Here is a 20,910-nt window from a genome sequence, read left to right as displayed (position 1 = left end):
TCTTTATTTCATGTAGAATATAAATGTTATCTTTAAATCCACTTAGATTATAGAGGGGTTCTTGGCTTAATGGAGGAACAGAGAAAGAAGGCTGCCTCCAGTTAAAGGGGCAAGAACAAGAGTGCAAGGGATAGAGTGCTGGGTCTTAGCACCACCGTTCCTGGCCCTGTGAATGCAGTGAAAAATATGCTGCACTGGACAATCCCGTGTGTGACCACTGGCAGATGTATCACCATTGTGAATCTCCGCTGCATTGTCTAGGAAATAGAGATAATATCCTTATCTATGAAGTGGGAATAAAGTCTACCTCACCTATTTCTCAGGGGTGTTAAGTCAGTTAAATAAATGTATGTATGAGAGAGCGCTGTGCAAATTGTAAAGTGCTGTCCGAATGTTAAGGTAGCATGATGGAAATGTTTACTCAGCGGAAAGACGAAGCAGTAGACTTTGTGCAAAGAGTCTCTATGTGAATGTTGTTTCCTTCTTTGGAAATCTCTCCATTCTGACTTCGTTTACGTTTATATTCTTGGGAGCTCTTTGATTTAGAGCTGGTACCACTTTACTGTAAATATACAGCACTATGCACACATCAGCCCGAGGCTGGTGTCAGGCTCGCTGCACAGAGACCTTTAGTTCAGGTCAAGAGGGACTACAGTAAGTGTTAGCGACTGCTTACACTGTAGTGACAAGACCATTACTAAAATATGTGGTGAAATCTTTTCAGTCAAAATTAACATTATCTCTTTTGTTTTACCTTTTCCTTTAAAGCAGCTTATGACGTTTTCTCAAGCCCTACAACGTCAGATGAGCCTGGAATATCAGAGCCCCACCCAGGTATACCCAACCTCTCAATTCTTTCCTCTGATTCCATGTGTTCTGACAATACTGCACCTAGTTCTCTCTTTAATTTTTGCTGAATGAAATAGTACACTCTCCAGAGCTCTGCAGCAAAAGAAATGGCAATCCGTGTCAGGGAGACGATGCTACCCTCTCTCGCTGAGTGATTAGTTGTTTGCATCCATGAGTAAACAGGCTCCCACAAGTGGGAGATGCAGATAGGTTTGCTTGCTACTGAGGCAAAGGAAGGTAATGGTCTATTGCTCTGTTGTTCAGCATCATTCTAAAAAGGTTTTAGAATCCTAGAGAGTTTTCTCTGGAGCAGTGGTTCTCCAGTGGGGGTGATTTTGCTCTCCTCTGTTCCCAGGGGATTTGGAAATGTCTAGAGACATTTTTGTTTGTCACAGCTGGAGGAGGTGCTACTGACACATCCAGTGAATAGGGGTCAGAGATGCTGCTAAATCCCTACAATGCAGAGAACAGGCCCCTACAACAAAGAATCACCCAGCCCTAAATGTCAATACTGCTGAGGTGAGAAATCGTGCTATGGAGCACGATCATGCTATTCATTTATCTACTAGAGGCCTGGTGTAAGAATTAGTGCATGGGTGGGGTCCGCTGGCCTGCCTATGGGGTGGGGCCGGCTGGGGGGAGTGGCCACTGGTGGTTGGCCGCTGGCCCAGCCCCTGATCGAACTCCTAGTTGAACTCCTGGTCAAGGGAACAATTTGCATATTAGTCTTTTATTATATAGGATAGAAGTTCAGGTGGGTCTAATTTTTGGCATTCACTTACTGATGCAGCTACGGTGAATTTAACTCAGTCCACTAGTTCCTCTTGGCAAGTGTATACTAAGCACCTACTAAGCTTGGTCCTGCAGAACATTTAAAGTGAATAAGACTGGTCTCTACCAGGCATGCATATATGTCTGAGACTTTCTCTTTGTGTAGCTTTATCTCAGCATTATTTGTGTCATAAATAAAAGTGAGTAATTTTAAACAGCAGAAAATTTTTAAAAATGAAATAGAATGCTAAAGGTGGGTTCAATTAGTAGTTAAGGAACAGAGAGAAGAAGCCAGCAAAATCTGCTGAAAATAAGTTGGGTATATGAGACACTGTTTTGTCATGACTTCTGATGTTTAAAATATATATATTCTTTAAAGTGAGCTCATATTTAAATTCTAATGAACCACTCATTTAAAAATGTTGGTCAGAAATCTCTCAAGTGTTCTTTTTTAAAATTTCTTTATTGATTAAGTTATTACATATGTGTCCTTATCCCCACATTACCCACCATCCCTCCCACTGATACCCTTCCCTCACCACCCCCCTTGTTGTCTGTGTCCATTGGTTAGGCCTATATGCTTGCATATAAGTCCTTTGGTTGATCTCTCCCCCTTACTCCTACCCTCCCCTACCTTCCCTCTGAGGTTTGATGGTCTGATCAATGCTTCTCTGTCTCTGGATCTGTTTTTATTCACCAGTTTATGTTGTTCATTATATTCCACAAATGAGTGAGATCATGTGATTGGCCTAAATTCTCAAGTGTTCTTGATATTTTTTTCCTATATGGGGCAAAATTTATTACTCATGAATTTGTATTTTATTCCTTGGGCCTTCTACTGCTTTTGTAAATGTTGACATTTATTCCAACAGCAACAACGGATCCATTTCTGGATTCTGTCCCACCTAAAACTTCTAGAACTCTTGAACAGCCAAGGGCAACACTGGGTAATGTTTTTAACAGAAAAATCGTGCTTTGTTTTCCATCAAAAGAAAAATCCATGTGAATGCCTTCCTTCCAAATGACCATTTCTTTCCATCACATCTAATCATTATTTCTTTCCTATTTCTGAATATATGTACTTTTTCCCCCCTATAATGCAGGCATCTCGTGTTTCATTTTGGTCTCTTTTTTTCTTTGTACTGTAATAGATGATATTTTTCCATCCCTAAAGGAATGAAAAGTTTTGAAAACTGCATGGATACTTTCATCATCCATATCACCCATCTCATGTGTTTGTGGCCTGTATCATCTCTCTTTCCTGCATTGAGTCTGCCTGGAGTCAGCTACTGAACAATTATCACTCCGACCTTTCCCTGACTTTACATTATTATTTCATTCATCAGCTTTGAAGACTACCTGCATTTTCATCCTTAATCATGTACTTGTAGCATGTGCTTTGTAACACCAGCTGAAAGCATGTGAAAACTCCTAAAATACCTCATTTTAACTGGAATTATTTGGTGGGGTGGGGTGTTTGTATTTTCAGCTCCAAGTGAAACGCCATTTATTCCTCAAAAACTGGAAATCATTACCAGTCCTGAAATGCAGCCTACAACACCTGGTAACTAATGACATTTGTATAGTTGTTTACTTTGAAAGAACAGATCAATTCAAAAAAATCAGTCATGTTGCTCCTTTCAGAATATTTTCAGTGGTAAACACTTCTCTTCATTCCCTACCATGACATTGTGTACTAGTAGATATTGTGAAGAATTCTTATTTTTTGGCTATACTTTCAAATTCTCCAACCAGAAAATAGCAGCAGGATTATAGATGATAATTATTTTAAATATATTCCCTCCTAATTAGCGCACTCACATACCATGAGGTAAGAGACTTTTTCTCAAAGTAGTCCAAGTATAAAGAGCCCCAAGAGAGCTCTGCAGTCCTGAGCATGATGAAGAAAAATGGGCAAAAGACAGGTAACACAACCTCATTTTAAAATATAAAATTATAGGGATAATGAAGTTCATTATTTCCTGGTAAGGTTAGTAAAATGCTACCGAATTAAAGAAGTCCTGGACTTTCTATTCTCTAAAACCCAAATAGTTTATTTGTGTTTCTCCCCAGCTGTTTGGTAAATCATCTTTTGAGTTCTTAAATTGCACCATCTGTTCTCAGATTCTCCAAAGGTGCTCACTTTGTAGGACATTTAACTGAAGAGTTCTCACGTAGAAAATTAATTCCTTTGGCCCAATCAGCACCTTTATTGAGCACCTGCTGTGAATAAGGCACAGTGCTGGGCATTCTAGGGATACAAAGAAACATAAAGCAGTCCTGGCACTCAAGAAGTTTACAAATTTACACTTTAACCTGAGGAAAATCATTTCTGAAAGCTATTTTAAATCTTCTTTCAGCTCCCCTGCAAACTACACCTAAACGACGCCTCAGGCCCAAACCACCAAGAACCAAGCCTGGTAAACAAATGTCTCTTTAACCTTTCAGGATATTTAATTCCAAAAGGATAATATCCATCTCCTTGCCATAAAAATAAGTGACATGATTCTGCAGGTTAAAGTTTCTTTACAAAATCTGAAGCTAACTGAAGATGAATAATTAATGATAATGAATAACAGGAGTCAATACTTTCTGATAAACTTTTATTAAAAATTATGTAAGTGGTGTTCTTGCATGTGAATTTTGGTGTAAACCTAGACACAAGACTGGCTATCACACGGTAGAGTGAGAAATATAGTATAATTCTTTTTCTTGGTATGCCGTCTCTAAGTCTTTATAAGGTGACAGTTCTTGGTTTTGGGTGCCTACTATGCTTTCAGTTTTTCCCCAGGGCAATGGCTGAGATGGAAGGACATGATCCCAGTTTTCCAATGGCTTATGATCTTATGAAGATAATGTATCATAAGCAATGAGAGAACAACATAAGATCATATAATCTACTTGTGAGACTAATACTCATGTAGAAGGTCAGAAAAAGAAAGTAAGAGTTGAGGATGCAAGCTTCAACATCTGTGTAGGATTTGGGCAAAGGAAAAGCAGTGGGGAACAGCATTATTTTCAGGCACAGAGTTTGGGTGGTGGAGGCAGCTTATCCGCCTGGAGGTGATTTTCCTCATTGTCAAATAACACACTCAGAATCATACTCAACAACTGGGTTTTGCTTAGTCCTTTGTACTCCAAGTACAGTGGTTTTATTATAGTCTATATCATTTTGACTGAGTTTGAAAATTCTTTTCCAAAATGCTTACTCACTGCATACTTTATAAACACTGACTACTAGCTGTGGCAGGATTTTAACATGTCATTCAGTTCCTCTTTGGAGGACATCTTTTTATTGTCTCTAGGATATCATAATATCTCTTTCCTTTCCATCACCAGAAAGAACCAAAAGTCCTGGAACAACTACTTCTAAACTTTCTATGAGCCCTGAACCTACATGGACCACACTGGGTAATGATATGTCCTTAGTGGGTGTCTTACTTCTTGTCACCATGGGAAATCCAGGGCCCCAGCTTTCATGTAATGTCTCAGTCAGTATTCTAAGGGGCTCGTTGCAGCAGTACCGAGTATCTCATGTAGCACATCGACTATGGCTTTCATGGTTTTGGATAGCTGGCCCTATAGTAAGTGGATCTGAATACAACCTTGTACATCACCCTATGCTTTGGAAAGCTATAAAACCACTGCTTCTTTCTCATCTTCCATCCAATCATTGTATCTGAAGTTGGGTCTTACACACAGTTGTTGTTTGTTTGTTTTTTCATAAAGCCCTTAATTTCAACTTTAGACTGCATTTGGAAAAATGACTATTATGGTATTAGTAGAATTTCTTTATGCTGCAGATCATAGCATATCTATCAGTAAATATTAATTTTAAAATATATCTTTTTCTGGTGCTTAAAGACTTAGATGTAACTGAGGAATATGAAATAGGAGCACAAAATGATTACACTGATTTTTTTAAAGCATGGATTAAAATCACACTGTCTTTGTGTAGTTATTATGACTACTTAGTAGCAGTGCTATTTCTTTAGGTCAAATATACTCTATAAATGTTTTTTCAAACCAGATGAAAATTTATCACTGTATTTCCATTAAATGCTGCTCTTGAAATACTCTTTTAATGGACTATTTCCAAAATCTCCCAAGAGGATGGGCTCATTCCACTTAAAGTATAGGTTTTCCTTTGTAGTTTTAGACACTAAAATGTCTAAAAATGGATTTGTTTGTTGATTCTTTTTGTTTCTTTATTTTTCCAGCTCCCAGTAAAACACAATTTATTTCTTTGAAACCTAAAATCCCTCTGAGCCCAGAAGTGACACACGTCAAACCTGGTAATTACCCTGATTTTTTTTTTTTTAATATTCCAAGAGTAGGATTGAAAAGTTGTTTTATGCCACTCTTTGGAGCAAGAACTTCTGATTTGTATTTTGGTGTTTGACACATTTTGCCATGAAAAGTGCAAAAATGCAATGAAATGCTCTCATTATAACCAGCCCCTCTGATGTTATCACAGCGCTGCTCTGAGCTATGTGGAGGAGCATTATGCTCATGACCTTCACAGAGAAAACACAGACATAGAATGATGTACATGATTGAGGACTGCCTTGTCTAGGACTATGAAATAGTTTCCGGTGCCAACGTTGACTGGAACTCTATGAACTGAGCAATCGCCTTTCAGCTGGAAAGGAAGAGTGTTCCATCCCCTAAGAACTCTGCCTTGTTTGACGCTTCTTAGTTTGCAGGCTAAAAAGTGTGTGTCTCCCTGATGCTCCATGACGTCTCTCTCTCCTGGGGCTGATTTCTGAGCACTGACTTCTGCTTACTTCTCAGGAGATATTAAGGGTGTTTTCCTGAAGAAAAGGATGTTTTGCTCTTTTACCGGGAGGGGTTATTCCATAAAATTTAAGACAAAGATAATTCCCTACATAAGGATTGTGGGACATATTAAAGGACCAAATCTTCATCACTTTCTATCCAGAATATATACAATAGTTTACATGTTGAGTTACATGATTGATATGTATGGATCTCTGTCACTACTCATCACTTTCATCTAAATTTTAAATCCTTAGCTCTGGGAAGAATATATTTCTCACTGTAATGTTCAATGGATTTTTCATAAATTTATGTTTACAAAGCAGTTATTAAAGCAAGTGATTTTCTGCTTTAGTGAGCAAGCTTTATTTTTTGCAATGAAATGCATAAGGAAGAAAAAGTAACTGCTCAGAAAAAGAATTCTAATGACCCCCTTTAAAGAGGCAGTGTAGGTCTCAGAATGAAGAAAATTAGGGATTAAGGGAGTATGACCATGGGTGAGGTCTCCAAGTCAGGACATGGAATGATGCATTCTTACTCAGGGAGGCTATTTGGAGAAAGAGGCATAGCTCATGATACTCAAGAGCTCTACAAGTTTAAAATAAAAAAACACAGACAGCTATATGCAAGAAGGGTTTCACCTACATTTATTTTTAAATATGCTTGGAGGACTTTAGATTACGATAGTAACTATTACATTTATGTTATATTTGCATAGAAGACTATTACCAAGCAGACTGTATGAGAAACATTACTGTATGTTTGGGTCACCAAATTTAAATGAATATTTCTCCAATCTAATTATTTCTGTTATTACCAATTAAAATTTGAAAACATCAAAAAATGCCTCCAAATGTTAATTGTAATTTACACAAGGTAATTTACATTATTAACTTCAGTGGTTTCTAAAAAGTTTTCTGACAGGCAGTACATTAATACAAATAAGAATTGGAGGGTGTGTTCTTATTATTCTAAGGTATTTGAGCAGAGACTTCTTAATTTGACATTTCCTTTTAAAGTGTAGAAAATTATTTGGAAGCTTAATGCGTTTATGTTCCTTTCATTTCTACCTCCTAATCACTTAAGAATAGCCACATTTTTCCCCCTAACAGCAAGTATAGCCACTTCAGAATCTGTACCAAAATGTATGCCAACTCAAGTTGACACTGAGGCAACACACAACACAGAGTAATGACTGAATGTCTGAAAACTGTTGCTTGTGTTTTAGCTTTTTAAAAGAATTTATTTATTTTTACTTTAGGGCAGGCCACCGTTATAGCTCTGCTGAAAATTTCTGTTTCTAGCCAAGGTTCAGGAGAGCAAATAAACCACCAAAAGCTGTTTGATTTGAGTGATTCATTGCCTTCCCCAGCCCTCTCCTCACTCTCTTTTTTTCCATTTCACTTTCCATGCAGGCTGCTTTTCCTTTGGTTTTCCCTGGTGGTTAAACTAACAAGTAAAAACCACCATTGGTTTTGGCTTGTTTCGTAAGCAGAATCCAGTGCTTTCTTGAAAATCCCAGCCATCTACTCTGTCTCTTCTTGTCTACCTCATCTAATAAGAATTGTTTCTTTCACAGTTAATCTTTGACATTCCATTCTTCAACTTTTAACACTAAAAAATGGGAGAGTACTCCAATTAACTACAGGTGTGGTGGATGGAATTGTACATTGTTCTCTTTGCTAGCCACAAATCCATGAGAAAGGTGTGTATTTCTTTGTGTTGTGTTGATGTGAGTGGTGTAGTTATTTGCCTGCCACTCAGTTTTTTTATGGAACATTTCTATATCTTTATCTACAACACCTAAATAGTGTCAATAGAGGAACTCATCAGAACATGTATTTGTTTTTTAATAAACACTGACTTTTTTTATATGGAGGTGAATTGGAAGCTTAATTGATAGGAATACATACCTATGTGGTCTGCGCCTGCCAAGAGTTCAAAAATGCAGATTTTTCTTTACAAATTTAAAAGACAGTATTCTTTAATCTTTGTAAAGTCTTAAAAATGCTGTGAGCAGCAAATTTTACTTACATTTTCACTCTTTTAGAAGGTACCTTTGTAGAAATTAAAACATGAATTACAACCTCGAAGTTTCAGAAGAATTTTTGTTGGTTACTATTTTCAGATGTGGATCCTTTAAAAATATTTATTATATTTAATGTATTGGTGCTTACTGTTTTTTTCCTTTTCTCCTGTAGAATCTGAAACATTGAGGACTCTCTCTCTCTCTCTCTCTCTCTCTCTCTCTCTCTCTCTCTCTCCCAATTTGAATGACATTGAGGATTTGTTGTCTGATAGAATATTTAAATGATACTGTTATTCAATTTTTTCAGCATTTCAATGAAATCTAAGACTGCCTTTTGACTTCTGCTGGTTTACTAACCAAAATGGACTAAATTTTATAAGTGAATCAATTTTTTCACCAGCAATACTGCTAACAAACATGGAGAACATCATATGAGCATTTTGGTTTCTTTTTAGACCATAAGTTTGATTTTTTTTTTATAAAATAATGCCAGATCCAGCCAAACTGAAAATCATCCAAAAAGAACAGAACTCAGACACAGGTACAGGTCTAATGAGTCTGTTCCTTCTTCCTTGGCCCAACCTGACGGTCCTGCATGGGAGCAACATGGCCGGTGGAGAGGAGCTCCATGCAACCTTTCAGAGCTGCCTGACCTCCCTTTAATGGAGTATCTCCTCAAGCACTAGAAACAGTTTCAGAATGTTGTGTAGTAAATACAATAGCTAAAAATCTACCAAAAGATATAGAAATCTCAATTCTTACTTTCATTGTGGTTTGCGGAGAGGATGTGGGTGTTGAGCTTTACGGTTGTTAAGCCAGGAGAACCTGATTGCTCATCAATGAGAGAATACTTTTTCTACTAAAGGACATTTAGTTTCTGTCTTAGATGGTGCTCTTCAGCATTGCCTTTGATAATACTTGCTTTTATTGCAGCCCCAGAACCTCTGACTCCAACACCATCACAGTCAACAATAGGTAATGAAGTTTTCGTTAGTGAAAAAGAATTATCTCTCTTTTTTACAACCTCTATCTTCAACTTTGTCCTTAATTCTGGCTTTTTAAAAATTTATTTTGCCATGGCTGGTGTGGCTCTGTTGGTTGGGCATCATCCCATGAACCAAGAGGTAAAGAGATCACTGGTTCAATTACCGGCCCAAATTGTAGGCTTGGTCCCTGCTAAGGGGACAGGCAGCCTCACATCAATGTTTCTCTCTCTCGCTCGCTCTCTCCCTCTCCCTTCCTTCTCTCTAAAAATGAATACAAATATCTTTAAAAAAGAGATTTAAAAAATAAAAAAATTATTTCTTCATCATCCTTTAGCTCTTTCTTTCAGCCATTTTTGCCAGAAGATAAACTCTCTGCCTGTGCTCAACAAAGCAGAGGTTCTGAGGTAGCATGACAGCCATACTGACTTTGATTTGACACATTCTTTTCATTTTTATTTTACATGCTTTATTGTCCTTCCATATATTTGAGGAATGTGCCCTGAGCTGCTTTTAACCTGGAGAGGACCATGGCTTTCCTAGGACATGTTTTGCTTTCACATTTGGAGGTGTTTTTCTTCCTTTTCGAAACTCCAACATTTGCAGATTTTCTTGAAAGACATTATGGTCTTTCCAGATCTAAATATCCTGATATGTCACTAGGAAATTCATTAAAAGAGAGAAATATAAACACTAACCCTAATGTTATAGCTTCTTTTTCTTCAGGAAAGCAAATACTGTGTTCTGCTGGTGCCATCTTAGCCAATTACCCATATTTTCCTTCGTGACACGAATGGTTGGTTACTTTATTGCATTCACATATTCCAAATAAGAATTGTACCTTTTTCTTTCCAGTTCTCTTTCCAAACTTAACTCACTGGCTATATTTTTGTTCATTTTGTCTAAAAGCACAGAGATCAATTTAAATAAAAAAGGGAATTTTTATGTGGCTAAATTTTTCATCATTTATATTTGTTCAACTTAGTAATTAAAAATTAAACATTTTTCATATGTATTTCATATTAATATTTCATATTAATCATTTTTTCTTTGATCTTGATTCTTTTTTGATGATGTTTCATGCAGCCTTAGAACCTGGAACACTGGAAACCAAACCTTCAACAACAACATTAGGTAATGCAGTTACTGAGTGACCTCTTTTCCGGGCTGCTGGTGGCTTTATTAATAGGCTCATATTAATGCATTAATCCATTCATATTCATTTTTGTGTGTGTTTTCTATTCTTACTCCCAGAGAAACATTTTTAATCTATAGTTTTATAAACTATAGCTCAATTTTAAAATATACCTTCCCTGAAATAATTTCTGAATTCAAAATACATCTTGCTGATTTGCAGATTTTTTTAATGCTAAGTGCAAAACTTTTTCTTTTGAATCTTAGGCCAAAGAAATTTTAATTGTTACCCCTATTGGCTTTTTAAACATAACTTTTCTCATGTTCCTATTGAACAAGCACTTTCAAAATTTTTATGAGACTATTTTCTCTAAGTTATACAGAGTTCTAGGTTTTCCCATCTCAAAATGGATGAACAAGGGATCTCTTGAACAGTGATTGTTTACAAATCTTTGTCCAAAAAAAATATACTTGAAGATTCATTTAACTGGCCAAAAAAAATATAATTAAGGATTCATTTATTATTTAATGATAGAAAGGTGCAAAACAGAAAGGTACATATCCACAATAAATCGAAGAGTTTAAATGTGCTTGTAAGGTATATGTAAAATTGTTTGTCCTGTATTAACTAGCTAATTTTCTTTCTTCAGCTCCACCAAAGACCAAACGACCAGGTCGTCGCCCCCGTCCTAAAACCACACGTAGTCCAGATGTGCCCAAGTCCAAACCTGGTAAATGTGATGTTGAGGGTTTCAATTAACACAGAAAGTAGAATATGACAGTGTCTGATATAGTAGCTATCTACTACCTACGTTGCTGGACTTTAGGAACCACCGTAGTTGATGTTTATATTTAAGTATCTGTACTAACCTTCCATATTCATGTCACATGAATATACACATTTATATTTACAGGTACACACAATAGTAAGCTGACTCACTAAGTGTATTATTAAAGTAGGGCACCCTAATATCTTACGGAGGATGCATATTCATGGCAGATGAGCTGTGGGAGAAGAGGAGGGAAAGGGGAAAATAAAAGGGAGAATCACACCCAAAAAGAGCACACAGGTTAAGTAAAGATTGAGGAGTAATGTTTCCTTCCTCAAGGTGCTGCTTCTTGATGTAATTATTCTTTTTGATTTTTCACTTCTGTAGCTCTGCAACCTGCTACGGTACAGCCGGAGCTCTGGGTGCCCACAGTCGGTAATTCTACTCCCCTCCAACTGCTCTCATGTTGTCACTTTGCTTTTCCTACTCTCCACCAGGCATGACTGCACTTCTGCCAGATCACCACAGTTTCATTCCATGCGTCCCCTCAGTGTCCTATCTGGGTCTGAAGAACCCGATGATAGGAGACTTCTAGAAGAATCCTGTGTGCTTGTTTAAGGAAGCTCTGTGGCCTTGGACACAACTTCCTGGTTTTTCACTAACCCTCTGCCTTTCCATCCCATGTGTCCTTGTGGTGAAAAGACCATCTAGTCTCCCAGACAGAGGCTTCTGTGTGCATCCTGAACTTGACAAATGGCAAAATTTCATTTCAGTGCCCTCATTATCATTTCATTGATTTACTCATTCAACTTGTTTGACATTCTTTCTTTTTAAAAGCTGCATGAAATAATGGCTTCTTCAGCTTTTTTGTTTCTTTGAAAAAAAATTTTTTGAGTATGTTTTGATAATTAGAAGGACAAATACTATCCTTGGTCTACGATCCAATGTAAAAATAGGATGGTCTGTAACTTGAGAACATTAGATGTCCCAAGCTGGTTTTATTGTTTTTAGTACTAATGCTGTTGATGATAATTATTTCATTGTAAGTTCTCATCATTCACAATAAATCTGTCACTACTTTACTTTAGAAAATTCCAGAAATCAGTAGCCATGTAACATTGTATAAATTTCAAGTGTTAAAGATTATTTCCCAGGTCCCCTACTAAGCAAGTTTCAAATTTCTACCATATTATTTTTATACTGAAAAAAATCAATTAAGAAATAGAACTATTATACTTATCACATTTGAAATTACTTATGTAAAAAAGAAGTCTTATTACAGTTCTCATTATTTTTGCTCAAAGACACATGTTGAGCATTTCCTGGAGTTTTTTCTTTTGGACATATTTCCCATTCTTCCCACAACCTAGGAGCTAATTTTGCTGGATATCACTGAAATTATTTAGTATATTTGCTCCTTAATTTGTCCTTAATTCTGACAGTTACAGCCAGGACCATTATGTTAATTTTAATACTTTTTTCTTTAGCATCAGAACCATCCAAAAGACCCTAAACCACACATAGACCAGACGTACCTCAAACCCAGCCGGCTAGCCACTACTTTCAGTGCCTTGATTTATAACTAGGAAAACTTTGTGTCAGTAACATTAATCTTGACATTCACAGCTCTGCTATGACACTAATTATAACACCTTTTTTCCTTCAGATTCAAAACCACCAAAGCAATTACTTCCTAAACCCCAAACCACAGCAAAACCAGATACGCCATCAACTAAATCCGGTAAACATAAGTTCCAATGCTTTGGTTTAAGGAGCTCTTTCTTTGGGAATGTAGCTGAAAATGCTTACAGTTTGTTATATCACATAAAACATAGCAACCCAAGCACCATGACTTTGTTCATCGTTGTCTCAAAGTAGTCACGCTAATGTTGTGTTAAATGAACAAATCAATGTGTGGGAAATTAGTACATTTTACAACTGATACTGACAGCTGCTGTTTCCTTAAGGAGTTTGTAGGCGTTGTTTTCTGAGTCTGTGTGTGTCACGAATGGGAGCCTGGTTTTCTGTATCTGGACCATTTCGGAAAGCGTGGTGAGCAGCCACCGCCAGGCAGCACTTGGGAGGCTAGCACTGCGTTCTTCCTTTGTGGGCACAGAATCAGAGCTTGGCCTCCTCTCAAATACCTTATTGACATTTTAAACAGCCACTATTTACTGAGCGATTTCCTACCAAATAAGGGGATGTTTATATAACAGTCCTGGAAATTCAACTGTTTTGCAATTGAAAATTTCTCCTAAGATTCCCATGAGTATAAAATTCTAACTTACTAAGAGCATCTCTCATGAAGCCTGTCAAGAAGTCAATTTATATCACTTTTGAATTTATATCAGGTTCTCTAGCCTCTGAATTAAGCATCAGCGATCACCTGGAAGTTTAGACTTACTGCTTTTCATTTTTATCTGTTTGTTTCTCGTGCTGCAGGCTTCGAGCCTGTTACATTGGGGGCTGGAGCTCCTTCCAGAACCTTAGGTAATGATGGCTGTCTTCCTTCTTGTCAGTGCTTCTCTGAGCGTGCTCCTCTCATCTCTGTCGTTCTCTGTGTTCTCTTATGTAAACGGTTATTCACCATCTTTTTCACTCATTTCCAACGTTGTTAGGGACCTTTTTAACATTGGGAGGCCATCTGGCATCTGCTGCTCCGCTGACAACCCCTGAGGTTACTCTTTCCTGGGTCACCTTAGGAGGCATTCAGATTGCTTCCGGCCCTTGGCGCTGTCAGGAGTCACAGGGGCTCTCTCCATCCATCCTTTAAACCAGGACATGTTTGAGATTTCTGTTTTTATGTGTATAATTTATAAATGTGGGAGGGGATCAATGAAAAAGCTGGTTGGGGCTTGACACAATACATAATTATTTCTTCCTCGGAAAATCTCTTGCTTCTTTGATTCCATACTATTCAAACACAACTTGAATGAATGTCAATTTTCTGTTGAAAAATTAAGCTGATGGTGCTGAATTCCAAACAAAATAAGGATTCCCCTTTTTTGTTTGAAGGCAGTCAGTTTTGAATATGGTTTTCATCCTGTTATTCTCGCTTTCTCTCTCTTTTCTGTCTGCCATGTTTTCCATTAGTTCAGAAAATGTTCTCAGATGTGGCTTAACCTAACTCAGTGCTATATGTCTTGGACAGTCAATAAAAAGCAATCTTCATATAATTGCTTACAGGGTTTTTAGTGATAAAAATGTTTTAATGATACATTTAATCTGCTGAATTTAATGAAAAATAGAAACTAATTTAAAACTAGGGAGTCAGCCGAAACCGGTTTTGCTCAGTGGATAGAGCGTCGGCCTGTGGACTGAAAGGTCCCAGGTTCGATTCCGGTCAAGGGCATGTACCTTGGTTGCGGGCACATCCCCAGTGCGGGGTGTGCAGGAGGCGGCTGATCGATATTTCTCTCTCATCGATGTTTCTAACTCTCTATCCCTCTCCCTTCCTCTCTGTGGAAAATCAATAAAATATATTAAAAATAAATAAATAAAAATTAAAAAAAATTGAAAAAAAATAAAATAAAACTAGGGAGTCAATAAATCTTAATTTCATATCTATGCATAATTTAATCATTACAGAATTTAAAACAAGAGAGGTACTAAATCCTAACTTCATCTCTATGCATAATTTAATCATTTCAGAATTCTAGGTATCCTATTTATCCAGACAAAAAATTGAATTATTGCTTTTCAGAATTTTTTCTTAATCATCTCTTCTTCTCACTTGAATAATTATCTCCTAATTATCCATTTGAAATAAATGAATAAATAAGAAACAGTAAGAAAATGCATCACATTTATTCTGGAGAAAGTCAAAAGTTTATCTTTTGTATAACTGCCACAGATCTCTGATAAACAGACTGACTAAGATTTTTAAAAATTCTCCTCACTACCAATATTCCTCAAAACATATATCAAGAATGATGGTAAAAGGGTTTCAGATACAAACAGAGATTTTCATAATACATTTTCAGAGTAATTTAAAATACATATCAGACAACAAATTATCTGATTGGGGAAGGGGGGGTGGAGTAGGGAGGGCAAGTTTCCAGTATAGTTGGAATCAGGTAATTAAACACACAAAAAAAGAACTTTTCATTGGCCTCATAAGGATGCAAAATGCAAAGAGTATGACTATCTTGTGAGATAAATGGATACCAGAGTACAGCCAGTTATTGGAGAACAAATACTATTTTTCCAGAGTTCAGAACTGCTTTTTAAACATTACAGAGCTAAGAAGACTTATTTTCAAAGTAATTTTTTCCCTGTGTTTCTTAATCCCCATTGCTCATTGTATTGCTTTTGGTCAGTTCCTGCCACAGACATTGAACCTGAAAGTCTGAGAACTGAGGCTCCCTGGACAACATTAGGTAATGACCTTCTACGTCTTGAAGCAAGTGCATTTTCTGCTCATTGTCTAGCCTATTCCATTACTATCTTGGTCAGGGGCCTTTCTCTTTCCTAGGATTTATCTCATCATCCTCTCTTGTCATTCCACTAGATCCCTCGCTTTGTACTGAAGATGTCTAAAACAAGTCACTTGGTTAGAATATAAGCCTGTTTGCAGCTAATGAAAAGCATCTACCTGCCGTTCTATCCAGCTTTATTAATACTTTACAGAGCCTGTGATTCTGCCCAGTGCTCGGTGATAAAGCTGAATTTCAAATACAATTCTGCCCCATAAACATCATTTATAACTCAGTGTACATCAACAGAAAGTTGTTATAAAATATGCAGGGTACCTTTGTTGTCTACCAAGGATGTTAGGTAATGAAATGTGCTTTTCCCAATCATGTTTCATGGGGTGTAGGCCTAACTGAAGTATTATCTAAGTAAAGTCCCCCAGAAGCTGGTGAGCTGGGGTCCCTCTCTAACCTGATAAGCACATGCTGCGCTCTGACTTTCCTTGCTCAGGGTCATCGTTGAAAATCTGACACCAACAATAACAATAATGGTTTCAGGTTATTCAAATAATGTTATACAGACTTTTTCAAAATAAATGTTAGGAGCCCCCCCTAAAAGTATTTTTTTTTTGCATATGTATGGCAAAGAAATTTTTTGAAATAAAGAGGAAAATTTCTCAAGACTCAAAAAAAATCTAGCAAAATTTTAGAAAACCTAGAACCATGTATAAACCCTTTTTTAGTTTCTGGAGTTATTTGATATTAACCAGTTTCCTTTCTTCAGCTCCAAAAACATCAAAACGACCAAGAATACGTCCTCCACGTCCAAAACCTTCAAAACGTCCCAAACCTTCGAAACCTCCCAAACATCCCAAACATGAAACCACGCCCAGCCCAGAGGCACCTGCGACCGCACTAGGTAAATATATGGCTCCTGGTGCCTGTGGAACCTCCTTGGATGTGATTCTGGGATGACAGTTTAAATTGCCTCCAAATTACCTCTGTGACCTTTAAGGGTGAAGGCCCTAGCAGACACCTGTGACTTCCTTACAGGGCTGGTATCTTCTTGGTACCTGTGTATTTATTTACTTCTCTGACCACTGAATTACATTTTTCTCTGTGATTCTGACAAAGTTCATTTTCAAGAGAATTTCATAACTTTTCTCCTGTGTTTAACGTTTCTTTTTAAAAGTACTTTTGATCATTTCTTGCTACAGACATTGAACCTGTCACTCCTGGGACACCTTTAGGTAACGATTCTTTATGTCCTTCAGCAAGAGCTTTTTCCTATTCATTGTCAAACTTATCTATGGTGCTATATAGATGATGACATCAAAATGTGTCATCCTACTACAGTATTCATCTTAAAATCTAAACAGCTCTCTTTCTAACAGAAATGGGCATGGACTTAATTCAGGACAGCTGTCTTCTCCACATCCCAGTTTGAAATTGCATCTCTGTTTAAATAGTACTGTTTGTGAGAGCTGAGGTCCAAATGTGATTATCTATATGACCCTTATTGAGACCACCAGTACAGGATCAATTGTAGTACCATGAAGTTTCTCTAAGTATCTCACTTTTTACATTCAAGTTCTGCATAACTTTTTTTTTTTACTTTGTTGATGTTGCAGTGAATTTTGTGTACTATATTCTAGTAAATTACCAAGTGTAAAAAGTGTCCAAGCCCAATCATTTTAAATTATTATAAGTGAATATAGGGTGGTTTGAACTCCTCTCACACCATCATAGTTTAGCAGTGATTTGTAATCACTTTTGGATTAAGGGCATTTCAAGAAAATGAGAGTTTGCCATATTTATTTCTTAAACATAATTTTAATGTAATTTTTAATCTCTGGAGAACCCTTAATTATAAATGAAAACCTATTAATATACTAAAGGAGAAAATCTCAAACCCAAGTAACAGTTTTCTCCACCTAAAGAAATTCTGACAAGTTTTAGAAAGCTTAGAGTTACGTTTTATCATCCTATTCAGAGTTTCTGGAGCCATCAGCTCTATGTTAATACTAATTTTTCTTCCTTCAGCTCCAACAACAACAAGGAGACCCCGTCGTCCACGTCCCAAACTTAAAAAAACCACACCCTATCCAGAAGTACCTCAGATTCCACTGGGTAAATATGTGGTTTCTCATTTAAAGAATCCAAACAGTCACTCAAGTTGGGATCCTAAATTCTGTGCACATAATTGATATAGGTCCTATGTATCTATTAAGAGTAAAAGCTACTGGTTAGGAGAACATGACCTGAGCACCCCATGCCTCCTGCGTGGGGATCTTCTCCATCAATGTACCTTTTGCTATTTGAGTCCACTCATGTTAAAGCTTGCTCAGGAAAGTATGAACCTATGCAATCAATTCAACTATTTTCATTAATCCCTTCTAAACCCCCATGACCATAGTAGCAGCTGTGAGATACATCAGAAGTAGGAAGTAAGTTTTATTTCCCCAATCAGTTTGTACTATAGCTGTAAACAAAAGCTGTTCCTGTATAAACCAGTAGAAAATGACATAAGGTGTCATGTTTATATGATGTAAATAACTTCTCAAATGGTGCAATTACTATATGCTAGGAGTGTGGGGAGCATTTGGAACAGGGAAAAATCCAGGATAATTAGAAAGAAATCAGTACAGAATTTGGACTATTGGCAGACAAGCAGGGAATATGTTGAAGCTGGCAGAGGATGACGTGTTGATGCCATCCTGTTAAATGGGCTCATGGAATGGATTAAGGGGGAGTCTGGGCCCTAGCCAGTTTGCCTCAGTGGATAGAGCTTCAGCCTGTGGCCTGAAGGGTCCTGGGTTTGATTTCAGTCAAGGGCACATGCCCAGGTTCTGGGCTTTATCCCCAGTAGGGGGCGTGCAAGAGGCAGCCAATCAATGATTCTCTCTCATCATTGGTGTTTCTATCTCCCTCTTCCTCTCCCTTCCTCTCTGAAATCAATTTTATATCTCTCCTCTTTGAAATCAATTATATATATAAGGGAAGTCTGGGATGTTTACTCAGGAGCTTACATTTGATCCAGTCGGCTTTTTTAGAACTGAAAATGCCTAGGTTAATATGATACCACAAACTGAGAGGTTGTTCCTCATCTTAATTATATTAAATTTCATTGTTTTCACTAAGGATTAGTCTCTTAGTGAGTATAGTCTCAGCTTCCTTTAGGCTCTCTGTTGTATGTGTGGTAGGTAGACTAGGGTGACCCCCTGCTCCCCACCCCACTTTATCTCCCACCCCCATAGTTCCTACCTCTTGGTGTTAAAGCTTTGTGTAATCCATCTTGTCCCTCCCCCTCGCCTCTCCCTTAGAAACATTATTTTTATTGGCAAGATGAATTTTCTGACATTTCATGAATTCACAAAAATCTCTTTGGTTCCTTTCATTGTTTTTGATCAGTTCCTGCCACAATCTTTGAACCAGTTGTTCCTAGAACCGAAGCTCCTGGAATAACACTAGGTAATGACACATTATGTTCACCAGCATCTGCTTTTCCTGTTCATTTCAACCCATTTCATCACCCTCACAACCATGGATCTTTCTGCTTCCCAGGACTTCTGTGTCATCCTCCATTGTCATTCAATTATTTCTTAATATACTGAAGAGTATTAAAACAACTCATTTGTTTTAAGAAGGCCAAATGTAACAAGCATAATCCTATTCTCAGCTTATCAAATAAAAACAGTCTATTAACCAGAGATTTTCTTCCTTTAGCTCCCAAAGTGCCTGAACAAACTCACCATCCACGTCCCAAACCTAAAACCACACCAAGTCCTGAAGCTCCTCAGACCGAACTAGGTAAATGCATAGATCCTGGATAAGGAATCCTGGCAGCCCATCCCTGTGGGGTCCAGAGAAAGGGAAGGGACAAGGCAGGGTCAGCAGCTGCCTCCACTCCACAGTAGGCTTGAGGACACGGTTGGAGAGGTCTTAGGTGGTAGCCAAATTCCCTGTACGTTGTGAATCTGAATCGTCTATTTGATTTCTTATTTGTTTCTACTCATCCTTTAAATATTGAAATTGTATCATGGACTGAAACATCTACAAAACAACATACGTTTGGACAAATAGGAAATTATTTCTTGGTAACTATAAAGGTTGTGTAAATCATAGTAAGGACCACCTGACAGTGTGGGTCAGTGGATGAGCATCAGCCAGGAAACTAAGAGGACACTGGTTTGATTCCCAGTTGGAGCACATCCCTGGGTTGGGGGCTCGATCCCCAGGGGTGTGCAGGAGGCATCTAATCAATGACATTTCTCTCTCATGTATGTTTCTATCTCTCTATTCCTCACCCTCCCTCTCTCTTTAAAATAAAATCAAAATCAATAAAAACAAAACTTTTAAAAAGTCATAGTAAGGATCTAGGGCCAGAGTTAGCAAACATTTTTTTTTTCCAAAGAGCTAGATAATAAATACTTGGGGGCTTTGGTGGTTATATAGTCTTTGTTGCCTATTTTTCTTTTTTCCCTTTTTTCTTACAACTTAAAATAGGGAATAAAAACAATTTTTTTGCTCTCATGGGCTGTTTGAAAACAAGCCATGGACAAGATTTGGTGTAGGAGGCATAGTTTGCGGGGGGGGGGGGGGGGGGAGGGGATGAAGAAGTACAGAAAGGAAGGGCATGTGTAGAAGCCAGTGAGAGGAGGCAAAGGCTTCTAAGTGTTGATTGGGCATTTCATTGAGATTACAGCAGATAAATGAGCCCATTGGGCCAGTTGAAAAGGGATTTTGAATGTTGGCTTTGGGAGTTTGGATTTCATAAGAATCATCAGTATCCATGTGTGGTCCAGCTTTCCCTAAGCACTGGACAGACTGATAGATACCCTGCTACCTCAGCCTGAATGGGTGCCCCTTACGCGGTTCTTTAACTATCCTGGTGGTTTCTTTCAAAGATGAGTTTTCAGCATGATAGGTATGGCCTACTTTGGTGCATTACTTAGACTAGGATTACCAAAGTGAGTGAGAATCTCCAGGGGCACTTCATAGGGATAGTTATCTGAGTACAAAGATGGTCTCAAAGTGGTACATCAATACCTGAGTGCAGAGATGCCATTACCCCTCCGCTCAGAGGGTTGGTAGTGTTTGCTTTGTACTCTAGACACATGATTACTGCGGTACAATTCTTTTTGAAATGAATGTTCTGAGATGATATAAATGTTTACCATTTC

At 37.7% G+C, this 20,910-nt stretch overlaps 1 protein-coding gene across 1 annotated transcript in view; it reads left to right on the top strand.

Annotated features, from left to right (window-relative positions):
• The window catches only part of ABI3BP (ABI family member 3 binding protein), a gene marked incomplete at its 5' end in the record, with an annotated part of 259,565 nt that overhangs the window by 145,688 nt on the left and 92,967 nt on the right, over nucleotides 1-20,910 (top strand). Inside the window, 18 exons of the mRNA XM_081086424.1 lie at nucleotides 769-834; nucleotides 2,493-2,567; nucleotides 3,110-3,184; nucleotides 3,981-4,040; nucleotides 4,960-5,031; nucleotides 5,841-5,915; nucleotides 9,362-9,403; nucleotides 10,498-10,545; nucleotides 11,196-11,276; nucleotides 11,703-11,750; nucleotides 12,982-13,056; nucleotides 13,758-13,805; nucleotides 15,635-15,694; nucleotides 16,512-16,646; nucleotides 16,945-16,977; nucleotides 17,771-17,857; nucleotides 19,139-19,198; nucleotides 19,454-19,537. Of these exons, the coding sequence (XP_080942550.1) occupies nucleotides 769-834; nucleotides 2,493-2,567; nucleotides 3,110-3,184; nucleotides 3,981-4,040; nucleotides 4,960-5,031; nucleotides 5,841-5,915; nucleotides 9,362-9,403; nucleotides 10,498-10,545; nucleotides 11,196-11,276; nucleotides 11,703-11,750; nucleotides 12,982-13,056; nucleotides 13,758-13,805; nucleotides 15,635-15,694; nucleotides 16,512-16,646; nucleotides 16,945-16,977; nucleotides 17,771-17,857; nucleotides 19,139-19,198; nucleotides 19,454-19,537 (1,224 nt within the window). The remainder of the gene's footprint in view (nucleotides 1-768; nucleotides 835-2,492; nucleotides 2,568-3,109; nucleotides 3,185-3,980; nucleotides 4,041-4,959; nucleotides 5,032-5,840; nucleotides 5,916-9,361; nucleotides 9,404-10,497; nucleotides 10,546-11,195; nucleotides 11,277-11,702; nucleotides 11,751-12,981; nucleotides 13,057-13,757; nucleotides 13,806-15,634; nucleotides 15,695-16,511; nucleotides 16,647-16,944; nucleotides 16,978-17,770; nucleotides 17,858-19,138; nucleotides 19,199-19,453; nucleotides 19,538-20,910) is intronic.

Source organism: Myotis nattereri (genome assembly GCF_964212035.1).
Source record: "Myotis nattereri genome assembly, chromosome: 3".
Taxonomy (NCBI): domain Eukaryota; kingdom Metazoa; phylum Chordata; class Mammalia; order Chiroptera; family Vespertilionidae; genus Myotis; species Myotis nattereri.
Note: the sequence above shows the minus strand (reverse complement) of the source record. Positions and strands in the feature narration are given on the sequence as shown.